The 19,693-nt window shown below is 35.2% G+C and overlaps 1 protein-coding gene across 5 annotated transcripts in view; it reads right to left on the reverse strand.

Moving 5' to 3' along the window:
• THADA (THADA armadillo repeat containing) overlaps positions 1–19,693 on the reverse strand; it is a 334,979-nt gene that overhangs the window by 246,983 nt on the left and 68,303 nt on the right. For all 5 annotated transcript variants that reach the window (XM_070798571.1, XM_070798568.1, XM_070798569.1 and 2 more), the window contains 3 exons: positions 10,712–10,844; positions 8,061–8,174; positions 3,376–3,498 (listed from right to left, as the gene is read on the reverse strand). In XM_070798571.1, coding sequence (XP_070654672.1) covers positions 3,376–3,498; positions 8,061–8,174; positions 10,712–10,844 — 370 coding nt within the window. The remainder of the gene's footprint in view (positions 1–3,375; positions 3,499–8,060; positions 8,175–10,711; positions 10,845–19,693) is intronic.

A 19,693-nucleotide genomic window follows, 5' to 3' on the forward strand; every position in this document is an offset into this window, starting at 1 on the left:
GTTTTCCTCCAGATTAACCTGTAAGGCCTGCTTGTTAATGTCTTTTCTCACCTCACTTCCCAACATTCCTGCTGTTTTGGGTTTGTATCATTCAATAAAAACTTAGCACCTAGGCTGTATCTTCAGCTCTGTTTTCTGGGGGACAGGTCAAAACCCTACAAGATAAGGAAGATGTACTTATTCACTACATTTCCTGAAATATGCAAAATGTTCCCCAATAATATCACAGATTCTGGAATCAGACAAATAATAGTTGTGTGTTCTTGGAAAGTTACTTCTCCTCTCTGAAACTTGTTTTTCTCATCTATAAAACAAGGGTTCTAATAATAGAATCTACCTAGCAGGATTATTCCAAGCATTAACTGTGGTAATGTAAATTCTGCCAAGCACAAGGAAGACAGTCAATGAGACAGTCATTACTATGATTATGTCTTACTTATCCTTGTATTTCTAGTGTTTAACATTTTGCAATAATACATTTCCCCTGGATTTTAAAAATGCCTGATAGGTGGTAAAGATGGAGAGAGTGTGTGGTCTTAATACAAAGATTAAGAATCTGTACAAATATATACATGAATGCTTCTTAGAAAATGTTCCTTTACTGCAAAATTAAAATTAAGCTTGTTTTACCTTTTTTTTTCCCCCATCTAACCTACCAAGAAAAACAATTAGGTCAAAAGTACAGATAGAGTCACCTTTACGAACAAGATATATTCCTGAGAAGATGTGTATAAATAAGATTTTTCTAAATCAAACCATATTTCACACACCGTCAGGAAAAAGCACTCTTTAAAGAACTTTACACAGAATGCTACAGTGAATTGTTTTGTAAAATGAAGACTTCTTCACACTCATTATGTTGACAGGGTACTGGGGTTACCTTAGATCAGGCTCTTATATGGAAGGAAACATAACAATATGTTAAAGTCAGAGTATGGATCATTATAGCTGTGATGTTTATTTATTCTGGTAAACAAACAAACTGAATAGAAACAAAAAGATTCCTTTATAACCAGTGTTAAAAGGGAAGATTCCTCCCAAATAAAACTATATATAAGCACTTACATATATTTGTGCAGGCTATTAAGGGTATATGTGAGTACTACACACATGTAAAAGCCATATAGAAAAAAAGAGAGCACATATTGGAATACTAAAAATTATTATATCTGTATGGTAGTTAAACAGGTGACTTCTCCTTTTATGCTTTTATTTTCAAACTTTCTGCAGTGCACATGTGTTACTGTTTAAAAGGTCTTTTCAGAAGAGTTTTCCAAAAAAATGATTCATTCATTTCTAATACTTTTAGTTTTGCCAGTTGGAAAAGTCGCTGGGTTTCACTCTCTGGAAGGCCTTTCACAGAGAACATTTGTCTGTTCTTGTGGAATGAATGGAGTAAAGAAAACAATACTGGGGTTTCTGGCAATCAGTTTTATGATCTCTACTCTTCCTGACGGTCAAGCCACATTCCTACCTGCCTCTCCTGACTGTATACAGGTATTGCTCTGTTTTCCTGTAAATGCAAAAGGTAAACACCGTGTCCTCAGGAGTAGTTAGGCAATGCTCCTAGGCAGGATTGCAGACATTTACCTTTCTTACAGGAAGACATATAGTTTTCCAGGCAACAGTTGGCAACCTTGAGGATTCCTCTTTACACTGAGAGTCTGTGCCCTGGGCTACACTGCAATATACTGACTCTCAATTAGAGGCTCATCAGAGAGTCATGAAATGGTTTGTGCAGCTCACTGATTGGGAAATCTGCCTTTCTAGTAAATTCTCTTATTCTGCAGATCTAGCTTCTTTTCTCCTCTCCCTTTACCAATCTTTTCTTTTTTTTTCTAATGACACAGTCAAGTGCCTGCAAACCACAGGTTAGTGTCCTTTATTCCATAAGGCACAATGATGCAGGAAAACAATAAAATCATGGTGTTTTCTCCAGTCAGAAAAAAAAAAAAAAAGGTTAACATTTACTTTCTTAAATCCAACAATTGTATTAGGTATTGCCAACAATCTTATAATTCTCAATCAAAAAGTTTTTGGATATATTGCAAAAAACAAAACAAAATAAGTGACTCAACATTTAACCTCCATTTTAATCTTTTGTGATTGTCCTTTTCACCTTTTGATAGAGTATATTTCCAGCATTCACTCAACACACTGATACCCAGGGCCTACAACATCCAAAAGAAAAACACATTCAGGTACTAAAAGTTGTTTTGCTTCCAGCTCAACATCAAGTGGAAATCAAAACATCAAATGAGATATCACTTCATACTTGTTAAGATGTCTATTACCAAAAAAACCCAGAAAATAACAAGTGCTGATGAGGATGTGAAGAAACTGGAACTCTTGTGAACTGTCGATGGGAGTATAAAACAGTTCCTCAAAAAACTAGACACAGAGTTAGTATATGATATATGCAAATAACTTGAAAGCAAGGACTCAAAGAGTTACTTGTACACCAATACAAGTATACAAGCTCACTACAACATTATTCACAACAGCCAAAGAGAAACAGTTTAAGTGTTCATCAACAGGTGAATGAATAAACAAAATGTCAAATATCCACACAATGGTATTTCATTCAGCCTTAAAAAAGAATGAAATTATGATACATGCTACAACATGGATGAACCCTGAAAACACCACGCTAAATGAAATAATCCACACACGAAGAACAAATATTATATGACTCTACTTACATAAGGTACCTAGAATAGGCAAATTCAGAGAGACAAAAAGTCGAACAGAGACTACCAGGGGTTGGGGGGAAAAGGGTGGAGGGGAGTTATTATCCGATGGGTACAGAGCTTCTGTTTGGAATGATGAAAAAGCTCTGAGAATGAAGTGGTAATGACTGTGCAACACTGTGAATATAATTAATACCACTGAAATGTATACTTAAAAATGGTTTTAGTTTTTAAAAAAAAGATAATTGACAGTTTAAACAAAAATAATAACAATGGAGTATGAATTTACAATATACATAAAAGCAAAATCTATCATAAGAGCACAAAGATTGGGAGGAGAGAAATGGGAGTACATATTGCTAAGTTCTTAAACTTTAAAGGAAATGGTAAAATATTACTTGAGGACAGACTACGATGTTGAAGATATATATTAATACTATAAACTCTAAAGCAAACACTAAAATAATAAAACAAAGAGTTATGGCTAATCAGCCAATACAGGAGACAGAATGTAACTGTAAAATACCTAGGGTCAAAATGTAGCTTGACCCAAGGATTTATTCCTTGGAGTAACTCCTTAACAAAATGCAGTACATATTTTTTATCATTCAGTGAAAGGTTAGTTTATTAAAATCTACTCATAAGTATAATTAAGTCAATGAAAATAAATGGCAAATGCACTTACTGCCCAGACTGGGGATGTAAAGCCCAGAATCGCAGCCTTAGTTCCATCAGCAACATAAGGGATAATAATTTCTCCCAGACGTGTATCTCTGAACAAGGCTCTAAGGATATTTAAAGCATGAACCTAGAATAAAAAGTTCAAAATTAGTTGTAGGCTGAAGACCATGGTAATTTCAGATCTGTATATATCCAGTAGCATAACCTCCAAACAAAAAATTTACCAAATTACAGGAAGAAATGAATAATTCACAAATAAAATTGATTTTTAATAAAACATGCCTAATAATTGATAAATCCATTTTTTTAAGTTAGCAAGATTTGAACAATGCAATACAAAAGCCTGATCCAATGGACCTATGTAAAATCCTATACCTAGGAAATAGAGGCAATACATTCTCTTCAAGCACACATGAAACATTTATTTTTAAAATAACCTCAAACCTACCACAAGTAAAGCCTCAACAAGCACTAAAAAAATTAATTTCTTACAGATTATGCTCTGATCATAGTGCAATTAAGTTACAAATCAGTTTCCTTACAGACTTTAAAAAACTGACACATTTTAAAGCACAGTCCAAGAAAACAAATATTTAGAGGTGGATAATAATAAAGATGCTACACATTGACACTTGTGTGATGCATTTAAGTGGAATCTAAAAGAAACATACACCTTAAATGCATCTATTAAAAAAAAAAACTATCATATATAGAAAGGATAAAAACAAGGTCCCACTGTATAGCACAGGAAACTATAATCAATATCCTATGATAAACCATAACAGAAAAGAAAATAAAAAACTGTATATATATAAAACTGAATCACCTTGCTGTACAGCAGAAATTAATAAAACATTGTAGATCAGCTATAATTTTTAAAAATTGGAAAATATGTCCAATTAAGACAACAGAGAAAGAACAATAAATTAAAAATTGAAAAAGAAAATTTAAAAGATTCGAAAATTTTAAAATCAATGACTTAACTACAAGCATTAACAAAACCAAAAGATGATTCTTTGAAATAGAAAAAAATCATGAGACTAACCAAGAAGAGAGAGAAGAAAATAAACATGCCATGAATACTAAAGAGGACATGATTAAAGGTATATCAGAGTTAAAAAAACAAAATGTACATCAGAGTTACAAAGGTACATGAGTTATAAACTGACCAGTTTCCTAGTCAGAAAAATTTAGGGCAAAATGAACAATTTTCTAGAAAGCAGAACTAATCAAGCCAAATTCAAGGAGAAATGGAAAAGCTATAGAGACATTACCCTTACATAAAGGAAATCAATAGTTTAAAATCTCCCTCATAGACCAAAACGAAAGCAAGACACCAAACCCAACAAAATAACACAAACATTCATACACTCAAAAGACCCACGTGACTTTATAGATAATTTCTACCAAATATTCAAAGAGGCTCCCCCATCCCTGGGATTCTCTCCAGGCAAGAACACTGGAGTGGGTTGCCATTTCCTTCTCCAAAAAGTTCAAATTACATACTACTACATAGCAATGAAAATGAATAATTCACAACATGTATGATATCATAAACAAAATGTCAAAAGAAATTCTATCAGAGTATAGAATGTATGGCTACATTCATAAGAAGTTTTTTAAAAAAACAGGTAAACCTAAGGTGTTAAAACTAAGTTAGTGGTTATACTTGGGGGAAAGGTGCTGATTAGAAGGCAGTATGAGTGGGCTTTCAAGTGCTAAAATGTTTCCCTTCTTGCTGAAGTGTGTTCACTCTGTGAAACTTTGTGGAGGCAAACATTTGTACACATCTCTGTATGCTTAGCATAATTCAACAAAAAACTTTCACATAAAAAAAGGACAGATACAGCATGAAAAAGGAAAAGCACAGGTTAATATCAGTTTCAAATCCAGTGAAAACGTGAAATAAATTTTTTTTCAAATTTTTAAGTGAATCTAGCAACGTGTAAAAAAATTAACCATTTCAAAGTTAGGAGTTCATTGTCTTATTGTAAAGGTCATCTTATATTAAAAAGTCAACATAATTCATGATATTTGCAAATTCTAGAAGAAAACATTTATCTCAAAAATGCTTAAAAGCATTCAATAAAATCTAATTTCCTTGAAAAGAGGAAACCTACAGCAAATATCAGAAACAACCCAAGGATGCTGGCTATCTCTATTTCTATACAGAAGTATTATTACAAGTGCCACCCAGCAGATTAAGAAAACTTTTGTAAAGAATCAGGAAAGGAAAGCAAATTTAGCATTACTTAAGAAGGATATGATTATCTATAAAGAAAATGCATGGGATTTACAGATAAGTCATTAGCTGTATTACAGCAATTTAGGTAGGTGACTGAACATTTCACAAAAGATCTGTAAGACTTTTATGGAAAATTATCTTTTAATGTAATGAAAAACATTAAGAAAGATCTGAATAAACGGAGATATAAAGCCATCTACATGAACTGAATCAAAAAAAGAAGTCATTTTTCCCAAATAATAAATTTAAATTCCAACCAAAATTCAAAAGAGCTTTCTGGGTGAACTTAACAAGCTGATTCTAAAACTTTTATGGCAGAGCAATGGGACAAGTACTGCCAAGGTAATTCCAAAGGGGGAAAAAAGGAGATTCATTCTATCAGATACCGAAGCTTATTTTAAAAAAATACAGTAAATAAAATAGTGATTTAGGGACAGACTAACATAATACAGCACAGAAACAGACACATATGTCGACAGAAATAGTATTTGAGATAAATGGTGTTAGTACAACAGTACAAGAGTAAAGGGTGTATTATATGAAGAAAATATGAAATATCTTTCTGACTTGATTATGGAAGGCTTTCTAAAACAATATCCAAATGCACAAACCACAAGGGCTGATATATTCCATTTTATTAAAATTTAAAACTTCTGGGCAATAACAATAATAAGCAAAGTGAAAAGAAGCAATAGACTGAGAGAAGACGTGTAATTCAAATAACCAAAAAGGAAAAAAAAAAAAAATCAGGAAAATAATTTTAAAACAACAACAAAAAACCCAACTCCTGCCAGACAAAGACAACCAAATTAAAGGTAGGCAAAGTCTTTAAAAAGGCAATTCACAGAGGTTATCCAAAAGACTAATAAATATATAGAGAGTTGTTAAAGCTACCAGTTGTCAGAAAAATACAAATAAAACTGGGAAACACAATAATTTCACACCAAGCAGAAAAGAAAACATTTATATATAGTGAAACTCTGCTCAGAAATTAAAATGAACTTGGAGCTCACTAACCTTAAAATATGTTGATTGGAAAAAACCCAAAATAAAACAATGTGTAGATAACATGATTCATATTCAAAGAGAAAAAAAAAAGCTCTTAAAGAATGAAAAACATGCATGAAATTTTTCGTTTAGTGATTTATAGCTGAGAAGGAAAAAAGGGAAATAGAATATGGAGGCATCTAGAGTGTATTCAATCTGTAATGTTTTACTTCTTAAACTTGGAATTGGTTTTATGGATGTTGCTTAGTCGCCATACACTTTTATGTGCTGAAATATTTCAGATACATTAAAAAATATATAGAAATAAACCACGGGAGAAAAGTAGCAAAGAAAATCATCTAACACCTAGAAGACTGGTCAGAGATGAAATATTAAATTTTTACTGATTTAATAAAAATGATCACTAATGGCAATCAATGACTTTGAAGCCAAGTAAGGTAATCAAAGCACTCTTAAAAATCAAATTCCACTATTTTCAGATGTTCTTATTAAACAATAGTATTTTTCTAACTCGTAGTCTAAAAAGTGGAACCAGTTATATTTTTCACATTTTAGGGGGAAAAAAATCTTAAAGTGATTTCAGATAATTTCTGAAAGATGATCTGTAACTTTTCATTTAAAACTTTTAAAGAATTTTTACATCATACAGTCACAGGCCACTATGTGACATGTGTTAATAAACCCTATCCTTTCCCACTGGCCCACATTCTGGCCCATGGGCTTCCCTTTAATACCTCCCACAGGCTCTGACATAAAACTATACGTACTTACTGTACTTGACTGTAAACTTCAGCTCTCAGTCTGTTCTCTACCTAACATGGGCCTCCAGCAGGTGGGCAGGAACATCCTACTACGAGGCATTGGCTGAGAAAGCCTAGACAAGAAGTTTCTGACAGGTGTGTACTACCATGGAGTGGGGCGGAACTGTGAGGAACACTTAACCCAACTTCATACACACAGATAAGTATATACTTAATCCAATGTTAGCAGTGACAGAAAAGGACTAAGAATTAGCTAAAATTAAAATGTGAGTATACCAAAAGCCAGACACTACATTTTAGGGGACAACCCAACTGCTAAATTTTAAAATATACATCAACTCAAAGAAGCACACACGAAATCTGAAAGTGATAGCACATTCAGTTTTTAATTTTTAGATACAACTGTAATATTGTAAAATACCTTGTCTAAGTCAAATGTTTTCACTAGAGTTAAAAAACAGACCATCTTGGTTAATCTATACCAACTACAGCAATGGTTTATTTTGTGGACTAGAAAAACCAAACCAAAAGCAACCTCTCCAAATAAGCTTCAAATGTCTGTCTGACCTTCAGGGGCTCTGTATCTTTGACAGATTTTTTAAATTTTCTTTTTTAAGTACAGCAAAGATTTAAACCACTGACTTCCTAGCAGAGTTTGTGTATTTCCATTATTACCTTGGGGACTGTGCTTTGTGAGTCATCTGTAGGTCCAGCCAAAGAGATTAACTCTTTCATTGTTATTTTCAACAAATCCATTTTGCCTTTCTTAGGTTCGGATGCCAACAATGCCTATGGAAAAACAACAAAGAAATTATCAGGACTATTATTTTATATACACCTGTCTGCTATTCCCCAGAATGGATTCCCCAATGGGGTGTTAAGCAAGTTAACTAAGCTGTGTGACCTTGAGCAAGCAGCTTAACCTCTCCATCCCTCAGATACTTCACCTGTAAAATCAGGTGGTGATATTACAGAATCTCTACGGTTACCTCCAGTTTGGCTTGTTGATTATGTAACACTAAGAGGCTGAAAACAGCTCCTGTTGATAACTCTTCTAGGACCATAACTGAGTGGCAGGTCTCAGATACAATAAGTTTGAATTATCCAACAAGAAACTTCCCTTTACTTGAAAAACAAAAAACCTCTGGATTAAATTTCTTGTAAGGATGTGGAAACTCCCTGGAGATAGATCAGTTATTCAATTCTTCGTAAGAGGACTGGAGGCTGGAGGACTCTCAAACTGTAGCACTGGAAACTCCATGGGACAAAAGGAAATACTATGAACTTCAAAGAGGTCCTATATTTGAATGTTCAAGAGTTGCTTACTTCCTAACATTTTGATAAACATAAAAACAGTAGTATCAAACCACTTGAGGCAATAAAAAGAAGTATTTATACATGCTACAATATGGATGAACCTTGAAACATGAGGCTAAGTCAAAGAGGACAAACACAAATACCACATTTTATATGATTCCATTTATACAGACAGAATATAGGTTAGTAGCTGTGTAGGACTGTGAGTAGCCAGAATATTTCATATATATGTAGCTGCTGGCTGCCAAGAGTGAAAGCTTCAAGTCATTCAGCTTCTTCTGAAACATTTATAACCCATAAGGAGCAAGGTAAAAATACATAGGCAAAACAGGTTTAAAAAAGAAATTTCTCATAACATTTATGCTCAGAAAATACATAAACTATCTTTTGACCATTCAAAAAAATTTTATATATATCTACACCAAAGGTAAGCTCATAAACTAAGTAAGCAGTTTTTCTTCACAGCTAACACTGAGCAGAGCTTTCCACTAGAACAAGAATATCACTTTATTTGTAAAGTTATACTAGGAAAAAGGGGACTTTCCTGAGCAGATTTTTTCTATTAATTTAGATTTTATTCAACCAAAATAAATAAGAAAGGCATATGTGATTCCTGATGTGTCTCCTGGGAACCATAGTTTTTTGGGTTTTTTTTTTCCCCCAAGAGCTGTGTGTAGTTATGACATTCTTCTCAAGGCTGGGCTAAGAAAGTACAGTCCTGACCTCTCTATCATTATCACCCAATATGTGATATTAGTTGGGAACCAAGAAATAAGCACACAGCACAAATGTGCAACCAAACCTTGCTGCTGCCTTAACACTTGTTCTCAGACAGACATAAGGGGCAAAAACACACTAGGTCAGAATGAGTTGATTTCTGAAGATCACTAAAATCTACCACCTTGGTGATCTGTGTGTCAAATCAACCTTTCCAACTGGTACCCACTGTCATAAAAAAATCATGACTCTGGGAATTTGGGGGAGGAATAACAAAGGGAAGGAAAAAATACTGGGACACTAAAAGACAGACTTCATTTCACTTATTTTCATTTTCTTTTTTTTTTAAAACCTATTCCTAGATTTTATCTTCCTGAATATTAAAGAAAGGTCTTTCAGGTCGGGTCTGATTTAGTATTGCGAGGACTTAGTTTTTATTCTTTGGATTCATAAAGGTGATGGCCTCTTAATTTCAACACTGTGGAAATATTTTCCTATCAATTAGCAATATCTGAACATGCTGATATGGAGCAATCTTTAAGGTATAATGTTAAGTAAAATAAAAAAGCAAGGGGCAAAACAATGTGTGGAGTATGCTTTCATCAGTGATAAAAAACAAAATGCATGCACACATACTCTCTGTCTCTCATAAGACAGGTGTTCAGGAGGCAGGGTGCCTGGGCTCAGCTCAAGTCTTAGTTCTGCTTTTACTATCCCTATGGCCACTGGCAAGTCACTTACCTAACTTTTCTATGGCCCAATGTATGGATGACAATAGGATCTATCTTGTAGGGCTTGAGAAAGGATTCAATGAGAAAACATGTGAAATAACCACTTACAAAAGCTACTATTAGTATTAGGATTATTTCATGCATGGATATTTTGTGGAAGGATTCAAAAGAAACACTTAACACTGATTGCCTACAGTCTTAAGGGTCTTTGAAAAGAGAGGAATAATATTCTTTCTAATTGAAAAAAAGGTAGCATGTGCACTTCCTGGAAGTGAGGAATGAATGCACCACAGTGATGTCTTCGTACTTCACACACAGGCGGAAACCTCTACCACTCTCTGTTCATATTATAAGACTGACCTCTTAGAGGGTTTGTTCCAAGAAGAGATCTGTCACAGGAACACAATATCCACACATTATAACAAAGTATTTGTGAAATGAACTACAGAAAAGACAAATGTCCCTTATGCAATACTGTCACTCATGGGTCAGGGGGGCTATGATCAAAAAACCAAAAACAAACAAAACCCCCAGCTATGATCCTGCAGGTAAGCATAATACCTGTATGTAGAAAGGAATTCCAGCACTGCGTCTTGTGGCACAGAGTTTAGACGAAGGATCACAGCACTTAATTTCCTCTAAAACACTCAATAACCACTCTTCCGGTAGCTTTTGCAGACTCACATTAGGGCACCTAAAAGGCATATGTAAAGCAAACATTTGGAATTATCAGGTACCAAAAGGGAAAAGCACAAACTATTGACACCATTAACACTGTTAGGAAAGAACAAAATCCTGGCATTCGGAAGGAGGGAAATTACAAGTGTCTCACTTTCTACTTTTCACCTACTTCCTTTTTTATGATGGGTTTTGGGATTTGAAGCTGTGACAGGTTCTATTTCTTACAAAAACACACACAGCACGTGTCTCATCTGTAAATGAGCTTTAATATCTAAGCTTGCACCCACATCCAAAATGTTCCGAAGGTTAACCAAGGACTCACCAATGTTCTATATTGCAAAACTCAAGATTTCCAGTGAGGAGAACATAACCTTATAGTTTATTATATAGTCTGAAGTTATAGAAACTACATATATTCAAAGAAAACATATTTTTGAAACTATATTTTAGTAAATTACTCTTTGGTTTCTCAAAGTGTAGTCTATTACAAACTAAATTTTCATCCAGATCCTATGTAGAATTAATAAAGTTGTTTGGAAAGAGCCTTAAACATTGTGAAGTTATTTGGACATTACTCTTAGTGAGATTCTGCTCTAGTATGTTAACTGTTATTTTAGAATGCAATTTTTTTTCAGCGTATGCCCTAATGTGGTGGTTTGGTGGTGGTAGTCTAGTCACTTAAGTCGTGTCTGACTCTTGTGACCCCATGGACTTCAGCCCGCCAGGCTTCTCTGTCCATAGAATACTTCAGGCAAGAATATTGGAGTGGGTTGCCATTTCCTCCACCAGGCTATGTCCTAATATGCAATTATATAACCTTATCCTAAGAAACAGCATATTTAATGGTAGACAGACAATTATTTTAGGAGGATCATAATTGGATTTTTTAAAAAATTAATACAAAAATAAAGAGATAAAGTCCAAAGGAAAAATACTCTTCTCTTTTTTGAATTGAAGAAGACAATCTGTAGAAAGGTAACTGATTTCTAATTTGTAAAGAGAATTAGAGCTCTTAGAAACATGTGGTTTTGTGTGTGTGTGTGTGTTTTAATTGAAATATAGTTGATATACAATGTTGGGTTACTCTCTGGTGAGAACTGTTTTTCTTTATTTTAGTTTGGTTTAAGAATGACAACTTCAGTTTCTAACATTCCAAATAGCAACTCAAATTTAGTTATGTCTTGCATAGAACAAAATATACATCAATACAACTGCTTTGAAAGGAGGCATTTTTTAAAGTTTGACATGGGCCTGAAAAACATTATTTCAGCCACAGATGTTACAACCAAATCTCCCTATTCCCAACAGGCTCTGTGATTTTTAAAGGTTTTTCCTTTTAGCCTGGCTTAAAATTCGTTACCTCATTCCTGCTTCTTCCCACTTGGCTCCCTCAGCCACAAAAACCAGGCATCAACAGTCTGAATCACAAGATTAGAAGAGATTCAAAGGCAGAACAACCAAACTCAGAGTATGAACCTTGTTTAGATTCCAACTTGAAAAAAACAAATGTAAAAAAGGATACTTTCAAATAATACAGATAGTTATGTATATATTAGATATTATATGATCCCAAGGAATTATTTATAGAATGTGCCAATGGCACTGTGAATGTGGAAGAAAGTGTCTGTATTTTTTAGAGATGCATATAAAGTGCATAGGAGTAAAAATAACATTTTAGGGATATACTTTGTAAAACTTTAGCCAAGGACAATCAAAGGGATAGATGAAGTATATGTAACAAAACTCTGGTAACTGGTGAATCTGGATGATGGATAAAGGTGGTTCATTACATTATCCTTTCTTTCTCTCTCTCTCATGTATACACACACACACACACACACACACACATATGTGTATGTGTTTGAAATTTTAATGTTTTATATGTTTATAATTTATATGTTTGGAAATTTTCATAAGAAATCCATTTATATGTTTGAATTTTTAATAATAAAAATAATCCACATGTTACTTACATTACTAAAGTTACTTTCTGATCACTAGGCGTGTATTAGTATCTTTTACAAATTATGATGAAAACATCTGTTTCACAGAACAATATCTTTCATTTACTACTAACGTTGCCAACTTGGTATAATCCTCACACAGTTGCCCAGTCAAAAGATGAAACCCAAATCCCTAGGAGCTGTTAAATTTAAGTGCTAATGATCCAGTTATGGCTTACTGCCTTTTTTGGCTCATTCTTCATTGTCTTTTAAGTATATTTGGGTTAACTTATACCACAATGGGTGAACAGAGGGGGAAAAAAAAAAGAGAATTAAAGCAAAGACATCTTTTTGTGATCTTACCAGCCAAGATTAAAAGCTGGGGTCACAGAGATGGAAAAAGGAAAGACTGTTTGATCTGAAGTTCTCTGTGGATTTCATTGGCCCGTATTTTCTTCCCCACCCCAAGACCACCGGCTTACAGACAATGCTTCAGATGAAGGTTAAGTATTCCTGTAGGAATTCACTAAGAAAAACACAAGGGGGAAAAGGAACTGCAGAAGATGAGGGGTATTTTCCTATTTCCTTATTTTTCTATCAAGGGCACTGAAATGCTAGCACAACAAATACTAGTTCAGTAATGCCCCCTCCTCAACGATGTCAATGAGCTTCTCTGGGGCCTCCCTGAGCTGGCACCAGGTGCCTGCCCTAAATGCTCAGATACATATTTGGCTCAATCTGGTTCATGAGAGAGATATTATCAGTTCTCTTATTATTTGCTTCAGTAGGTTTCATTCATTCACTTGGAAAAAGAAAGGTCTATTACGATCAAAAAGATCTGCTTGGCACTATGCTATGCCCTAGGAAGGGAGAAGTAGAATACAAATTCCCAATTACACTCAATCCAGAAAGCAGGTTGCTTTGGATTTAGAATGCACTGTTGTTACTGTTGTTGTTTGGTTGCTCAGTCGTGTCCAACTCTTTGCAACCCCAGGGACTGCAGCCCGCCGTGCTCCTCTGTCCATGGGATTTCCCAGGCAAGAACACTGGAGTTGGGTTGCCATTTCCTTCTCCAGGGGATCTTCCCGACCTAGGGATTGAACCCATGTCTCCCACACTAGCAGGTGGATTCGTTATCACTGAGTCACTAGGAAGCCCTAGAATGCATTACCAGAGTATATTGTTTTTAAGGATTGCCTTCTTAATCATATTTTAGTCAGGTTATCTTTCAGATTCATTTCAATCCTTGAATATCCACCATTAGAGTAGGGCTTAAAATAGTTTTGAAACAACTGGTGACATGGAAAGAAAACTAGCTGGAGAATCAAAATTGCCTGCAAGAAATCCACTCAGCAGATAAGCTACTTGTGACTGACTTGAGGTAAACTGTGTCTTACTCATTGTGAAGGTATTCTAACTCCTTTAGACAATTGGGGACATTTATTACCATTAATAAACTTCTCTTAAATCAACTGAATGACTCACTGATTGCCTAAAGAAATTACTTCACCTTCAAACAAAAGCAACTAATTTCACATTTTAAATATGAAATACACTTAAGGCCAAAATATGAAGCAAAATTAAATTATCAAAATTCAATTGCCAGGAAATTAGTTAAGTATAACCTCAACTGAGTAAAAGTTAAGCCTCTACCAATTATCTTCTTTTCCTAAAACAATAACTTACCAAGCTATTATCACTAAGGGTTTTTTTTTTTTTCTAGCACAAGAAGGAAGTAAATCCTTTCCCTTTCCCATAAACATACGTTCATTTTGTCAGGTTTAACAGCAACTCCAAATGAAAATTCATTCAAATAAGTAAGTTACTGGGTACAGAAAAGCAAACATCAATAAAAACAAAGCTATTTATTTACTGATTGTTAACAAACTTTTACCTTACCATGGTTCCTTATTTTTCACTTGCTAATTGTTTCGATAATTTTAAATAAGGCAGACAAATGAGTCTGTCTGGGAACAAAACAAGGATGTGTCCCTAACCTTGAAAGTGAAAGTTGCTCAGTCATGTCCGACTCTTTGCGACCCCATGACTATACAGTCCTTGGAATTCTCTAGGCCAGAATACTGGAGTGAGTAGCCTATCCCTTCTCCAGGGGATCTTCCTGATCCAAGAATCGAACCAGGGTCTACCTGCATTGCAGGCGGATTCTTTACCAACTGAGTTATCAGGGAAGCCTGTCCCTAATCTTAATATATAGTAAATAATGAGTATTTACTCAAGCTCAGCATCATCAGTCATCACCATCATCACCTGAATGAAAATATCTACAAACAATAATTAAAAAAAAAAAAAATCCAGGGAACACCAGATCCTAGCTCACAAAGCCCTACATATTTGAACAGCCTCATTCAACTTAATCTTATACCATTCTACTCTTTACTCGAAATGCTTTTGTATCCACTGTTCCCATTGCTTGGGAAGCTGCTGCTTCTTGTCATCTGAGCCTTGGCTTACTTTAGTGTAGGGAGAAAGAGAGACTTTTCCTTACACTAAACTTTATCACACCAAGACACATAAAATTTATCTGACAGTTTATTATTATCTAGATGTCCTTTAAAATACAAACTCCGTGATATCAGGCACAAACTTTGTCCTGTTCACTTCTTTATTCCCAAACACAAAGAATAGGGTCTGGCATCCCAATAGTTGGCTCAAATATCTGCTGAATAAATGAACAACTTATGACTTACCAACTCCATTAAGTGTACCATTGTAAGAAACTAGGCTGACACAAGAGGGTGTAGCAACTGGAAAGCAAAGTGTAAACAGAAGTGCTTTCCAATGCCAAGAGGAGCCCTTAGAGCCACAGGTGATTCCCCTCCTCAGCTTCCTCAAACAGGAATGAACACATTCAGAAATCTCTACATCCCATGGCCATAGTTCATTCAGGTGATGATGGTGATGACTGACTTTCTACTGAAATCCCCAAGCAAAATAAAATCTGTTAACCTAAATATTACCCCAAGAGAGAATTTTTCCCCAATATTCAAGAACAAAATCAAAGATAGGGTTCAAAACCCTATAGAGGGTTCAGGTTGGTATAAAGTGGTATTTAACTGAGGTTAAATACCCTCTCCAGGGGATCTTCCCAACCCAGGGATCGAACCCAGGTCTCCCACATTGAGGCATATTCTATACCAGCTGAGTCACAAGGGAAGCCCAACTAATTGTGTGGCTATGGACAAATCACTTGATTTCTCAATGCCCAAGAATGAAAATAAAATCACTAATAATGAGACACTATTACCTGGGTTACTATTCCACAGAGAGAGAACAATGACCCTATATTACATAAGTACCCAAAGCTCCTCATTAGACTGTCCCCAAAACACCTCATTATGGCCTCACAAGCTACAGTCCCTTATTCAGGTCCTCACATGCCTCTCTTAGTTCTACAGCGATCAATGTTTCAAATTCAGATCCTAATAATTGTCTTTCAGTTCAGAGAAACTCTGGCTTACCACATCACACTCTCAATGGTCAGAGTGTTTCTACCCAGGCATACAGAAGATGTTCAGGAAATCGTGTGCTGAACGAATAAATAAGGACCAACTAGTATTGGTGCCAGCTACCCCATATTAGCCGTGCTTCCAATTAGGCAGATAACTGAAAAACTAGATGTGGACAAGGAGGGCTAAAAAACCCATAAGGCTCCTCAATGGTGAAGTCACTGTGCTGTGCAGAGAAAAAAACAACAGCCCAACCTAGACTTCTGACTATTCAATGAAGCTTCTGTCTACTCCCCAGCAAGGAAAGATTACTTCACAAGGAAGTGATTTCAAAACTCCAGAGTTGCTGCTGTTTATGATAATGAAGCAATTGAAAGGTAAAAATGGAACCATGCAAAGCTCCCAAGAACAATGCGACCAACTCTAGTTGTTTGTTTTGGTTCCCAAGAATGCCCAAGAATGAAAATCCAGGGAAAGGTCCCTGAGTAAAGCGGTCCATGGCTGTCTGTGCCAGCCCCATGTGTTCACCAGCCCCAGCCATGGGGAATTCCAAGCCTGCTTTGGTTAGCTAGTGCCTTTCCACTAAAACAGCTGACATCCGCTTTGTCTGAGGCTCTTTTGTTTTACTTCACTCCAGCGTCAAGTTAATGCAAAATACACAGTGTCTTTAATCTCTGAGTACATCATAAAAATTGTAACTTTCTTACAAGGGATTCAAGGTTCTTCATAAGCCAGTCTCACTAAATGTTATTAATCCACAAAAGACTCCTAAGAGATTGGTTTACCACTTTGAAGGAAGTTTACTAAAAATGTATCCAACATCCCTCAATCTTTCATACCCCAAATCCCCAGACTTTCCCAATCAGAAACTAGTAAGCAGCACTGTACTATGAGTAGAATGGAAATCGAAAAAGGCCTTAGAAAGCTGAATTCTCTTCCTTTATCAAAGGTGACACAGCAGCCTAGAGAGGCTTTCATGGCTTTGCTAGTGTCAACAGAGCTGGTCGGCAGAACTCAGCTCTAACTCATCCCTCAATATTCTTTCCTCTACACTCTGAGGGAGGTGGTGGTTAAGGATGGGGATGTGGAAGGAAATCAGGTCATTCTGCTTTTCCTGTTGATCAGTCAAGAAATAGTAGAAATTAAAAGAAATAAAATTAAAAGGCTGACAGGAAAGAGACAAGAGAGTCTGGATTTGGTTTGGTTTTTCTATGCTAAGTGCTATAGCCCAAGTCACAAGAGTCGGACACGACTGAGTGACTAACACTTTCATAGCTTGAGTCTCTACCAAAAGTAACAGAAATGAACAGGCCAGTCCATGGCTGCTTTTTAGGTCTTTGTGTTGTCTTGAGAAGATCACTGAAGCAAATTATTCTTCCATAAACAGATTAGTCCAATTTCTATCCACAAAGCTATCTCACTGGTAGTGGGTAAGGATTCTAAGATAAGCATAAAACCCAGACTGAAATCAAATTACACATGCTGTATACCCAACTAATTGGTCATTAGACTATTTTGTGCCAATAAATCAGGTCCCCTGACTACACAGTGGCTTTCCAATGGTTTATCCATCCACCTAAGGACAGTAACAGAGAGCTATTTTTTGTCAAGTTCTGATTAGTTATATTATGATTGTTAATTGAGAAATGTTACCTTCATTTCCTCAGACTTTTTCTGTAGGGTTATTTTTCCTAATTTAGAGATTTTTCCAAGCTCCTATTATTTCATAAGCTAAATTCTCCAATTCTCCACTCCATTCATTCTTCAGTCAAGTACTGTTTATTATTTCAAGGTTCATGTTTATTATTTCAATTAAATTAAACAGTGACAGATGGGCAGGAAGGTTGTGGGCATGTACATGCACATTTTAAAAAGGGAACACAGCCTTGAAGCATGGAGAAATTTTAAGCCTGAAAAACGATTTGCCCAAATGAGATCCAGTGAGAAAGCTACATATCAACAGAAGCCATCTTAACCTCCCTCTCCACCATCAAATATTGTCAAGGTTTACTGCAGGCTAAAACATCAGGGGCTACTGTAAAGCCTCAGCTGTAGGCACAGGCAATGACAACAATGGCCAAATAGAAATTAAATTACCAGTCGGCCAGCCATGAGGAGAAGGGCAAGATACGGTGGATTTAAAAAAAAAGTGGTTAGATAAATGTGGATTTTAAAAAAAAGTGGTTAGATAAATGTAACAAATTGTTGGTTCTCTTATTTAATGTAACCATTCCCTGAGATCAAGAAGGAAAAAAATTAATATTAACAACTCTGGGATCTTACTAAAAAAGCTGAGATAGAAGCTATTCACTAAGAATAAGATCCATCTGTTACTGAGTCTAAAATCACTGAGAATTATTATCAGAACTTTAAAAAAAATGAGTATTCAAAGTTCCAGAAAGAAGGTAACATCTTTTGCAACTGTGGGGTGGACTTAAAAATAGAAATTCAAGGATCACAAGTCAAAGACACAAAGATTTAGATTTTAAACATTAAGACATTCTAAAAATATTTTTAAAAACAGAAAAAACTCATTAAGACATTCTAGTTTTCCTCAAATCCTTCTAATCTACTATAGAAATGGCAGATTTAAAGGATTTTTTTACCTACATAAAGTATTAATATGGCTTCCAAGAGTGTATGACCACTTAATTTGTTCTTCTTTAATTATTGAAACATGTATAATATCATCTATGAAACAAGTCGCCCGTCCACGTTCGATGCACGATACTGGATGCTTGGGGCTGGTGCACTGGGACGACCCAGATGGATGGTACAGGGAGGGAGGAGGAAGGAGGGTTCAGGATGGAGAACACGTGTATGTATACCTGTGGCGGATTCATGTTGATATATGGCAAACCAATACAATATTGTAAAGTTAAAAAATAAAATAAAATACAAAAAAAAATTTTCAAATAAAAACCATAGGATACCCAGAAATGCCAAAGGAGATGAAGATAAGGCTGAGAGATTATATATATATTTTTTAATTTAGCATTGAATGACTTTTCCCCAAACCTGTACATTATGTTCTACATTTATTTCTTGCTCAATTGCATATTCTTTAGAGACTTGATCTTTCAGTCTCCAGTAGAGTGAAATTATTTTTTATTATTATATTCCAAAGGTGTATAAGAAGTTTTCTGTTGAATTTGAATTGTAGTAGTTATAATTAATTCATGAAAGTTGAAAAACATATAAAAATGACTTCTGTCCACCATAATTGTTGATGTCCATACGTCAGCACTAGCATTCTATGACAAAAATCGCTAAATGTCAGCAGTTCAGTTTTTCAGGCCAATAATGTGAAACTGATTGTAATTAGTGCAGTAAATATTCACGGATTAAGCTACATTTCAATAAGCAGAGCAACTCAAAAAAATGAAGAGCAAGACAATATCAAGTACTCATGAACCTTCCTTCTAGATTTAGAATTACAGAACAATTTAATC

Source organism: Bos indicus, chromosome 11 (assembly GCF_029378745.1).
Source record: "Bos indicus isolate NIAB-ARS_2022 breed Sahiwal x Tharparkar chromosome 11, NIAB-ARS_B.indTharparkar_mat_pri_1.0, whole genome shotgun sequence".
Classification (NCBI taxonomy): domain Eukaryota; kingdom Metazoa; phylum Chordata; class Mammalia; order Artiodactyla; family Bovidae; genus Bos; species Bos indicus.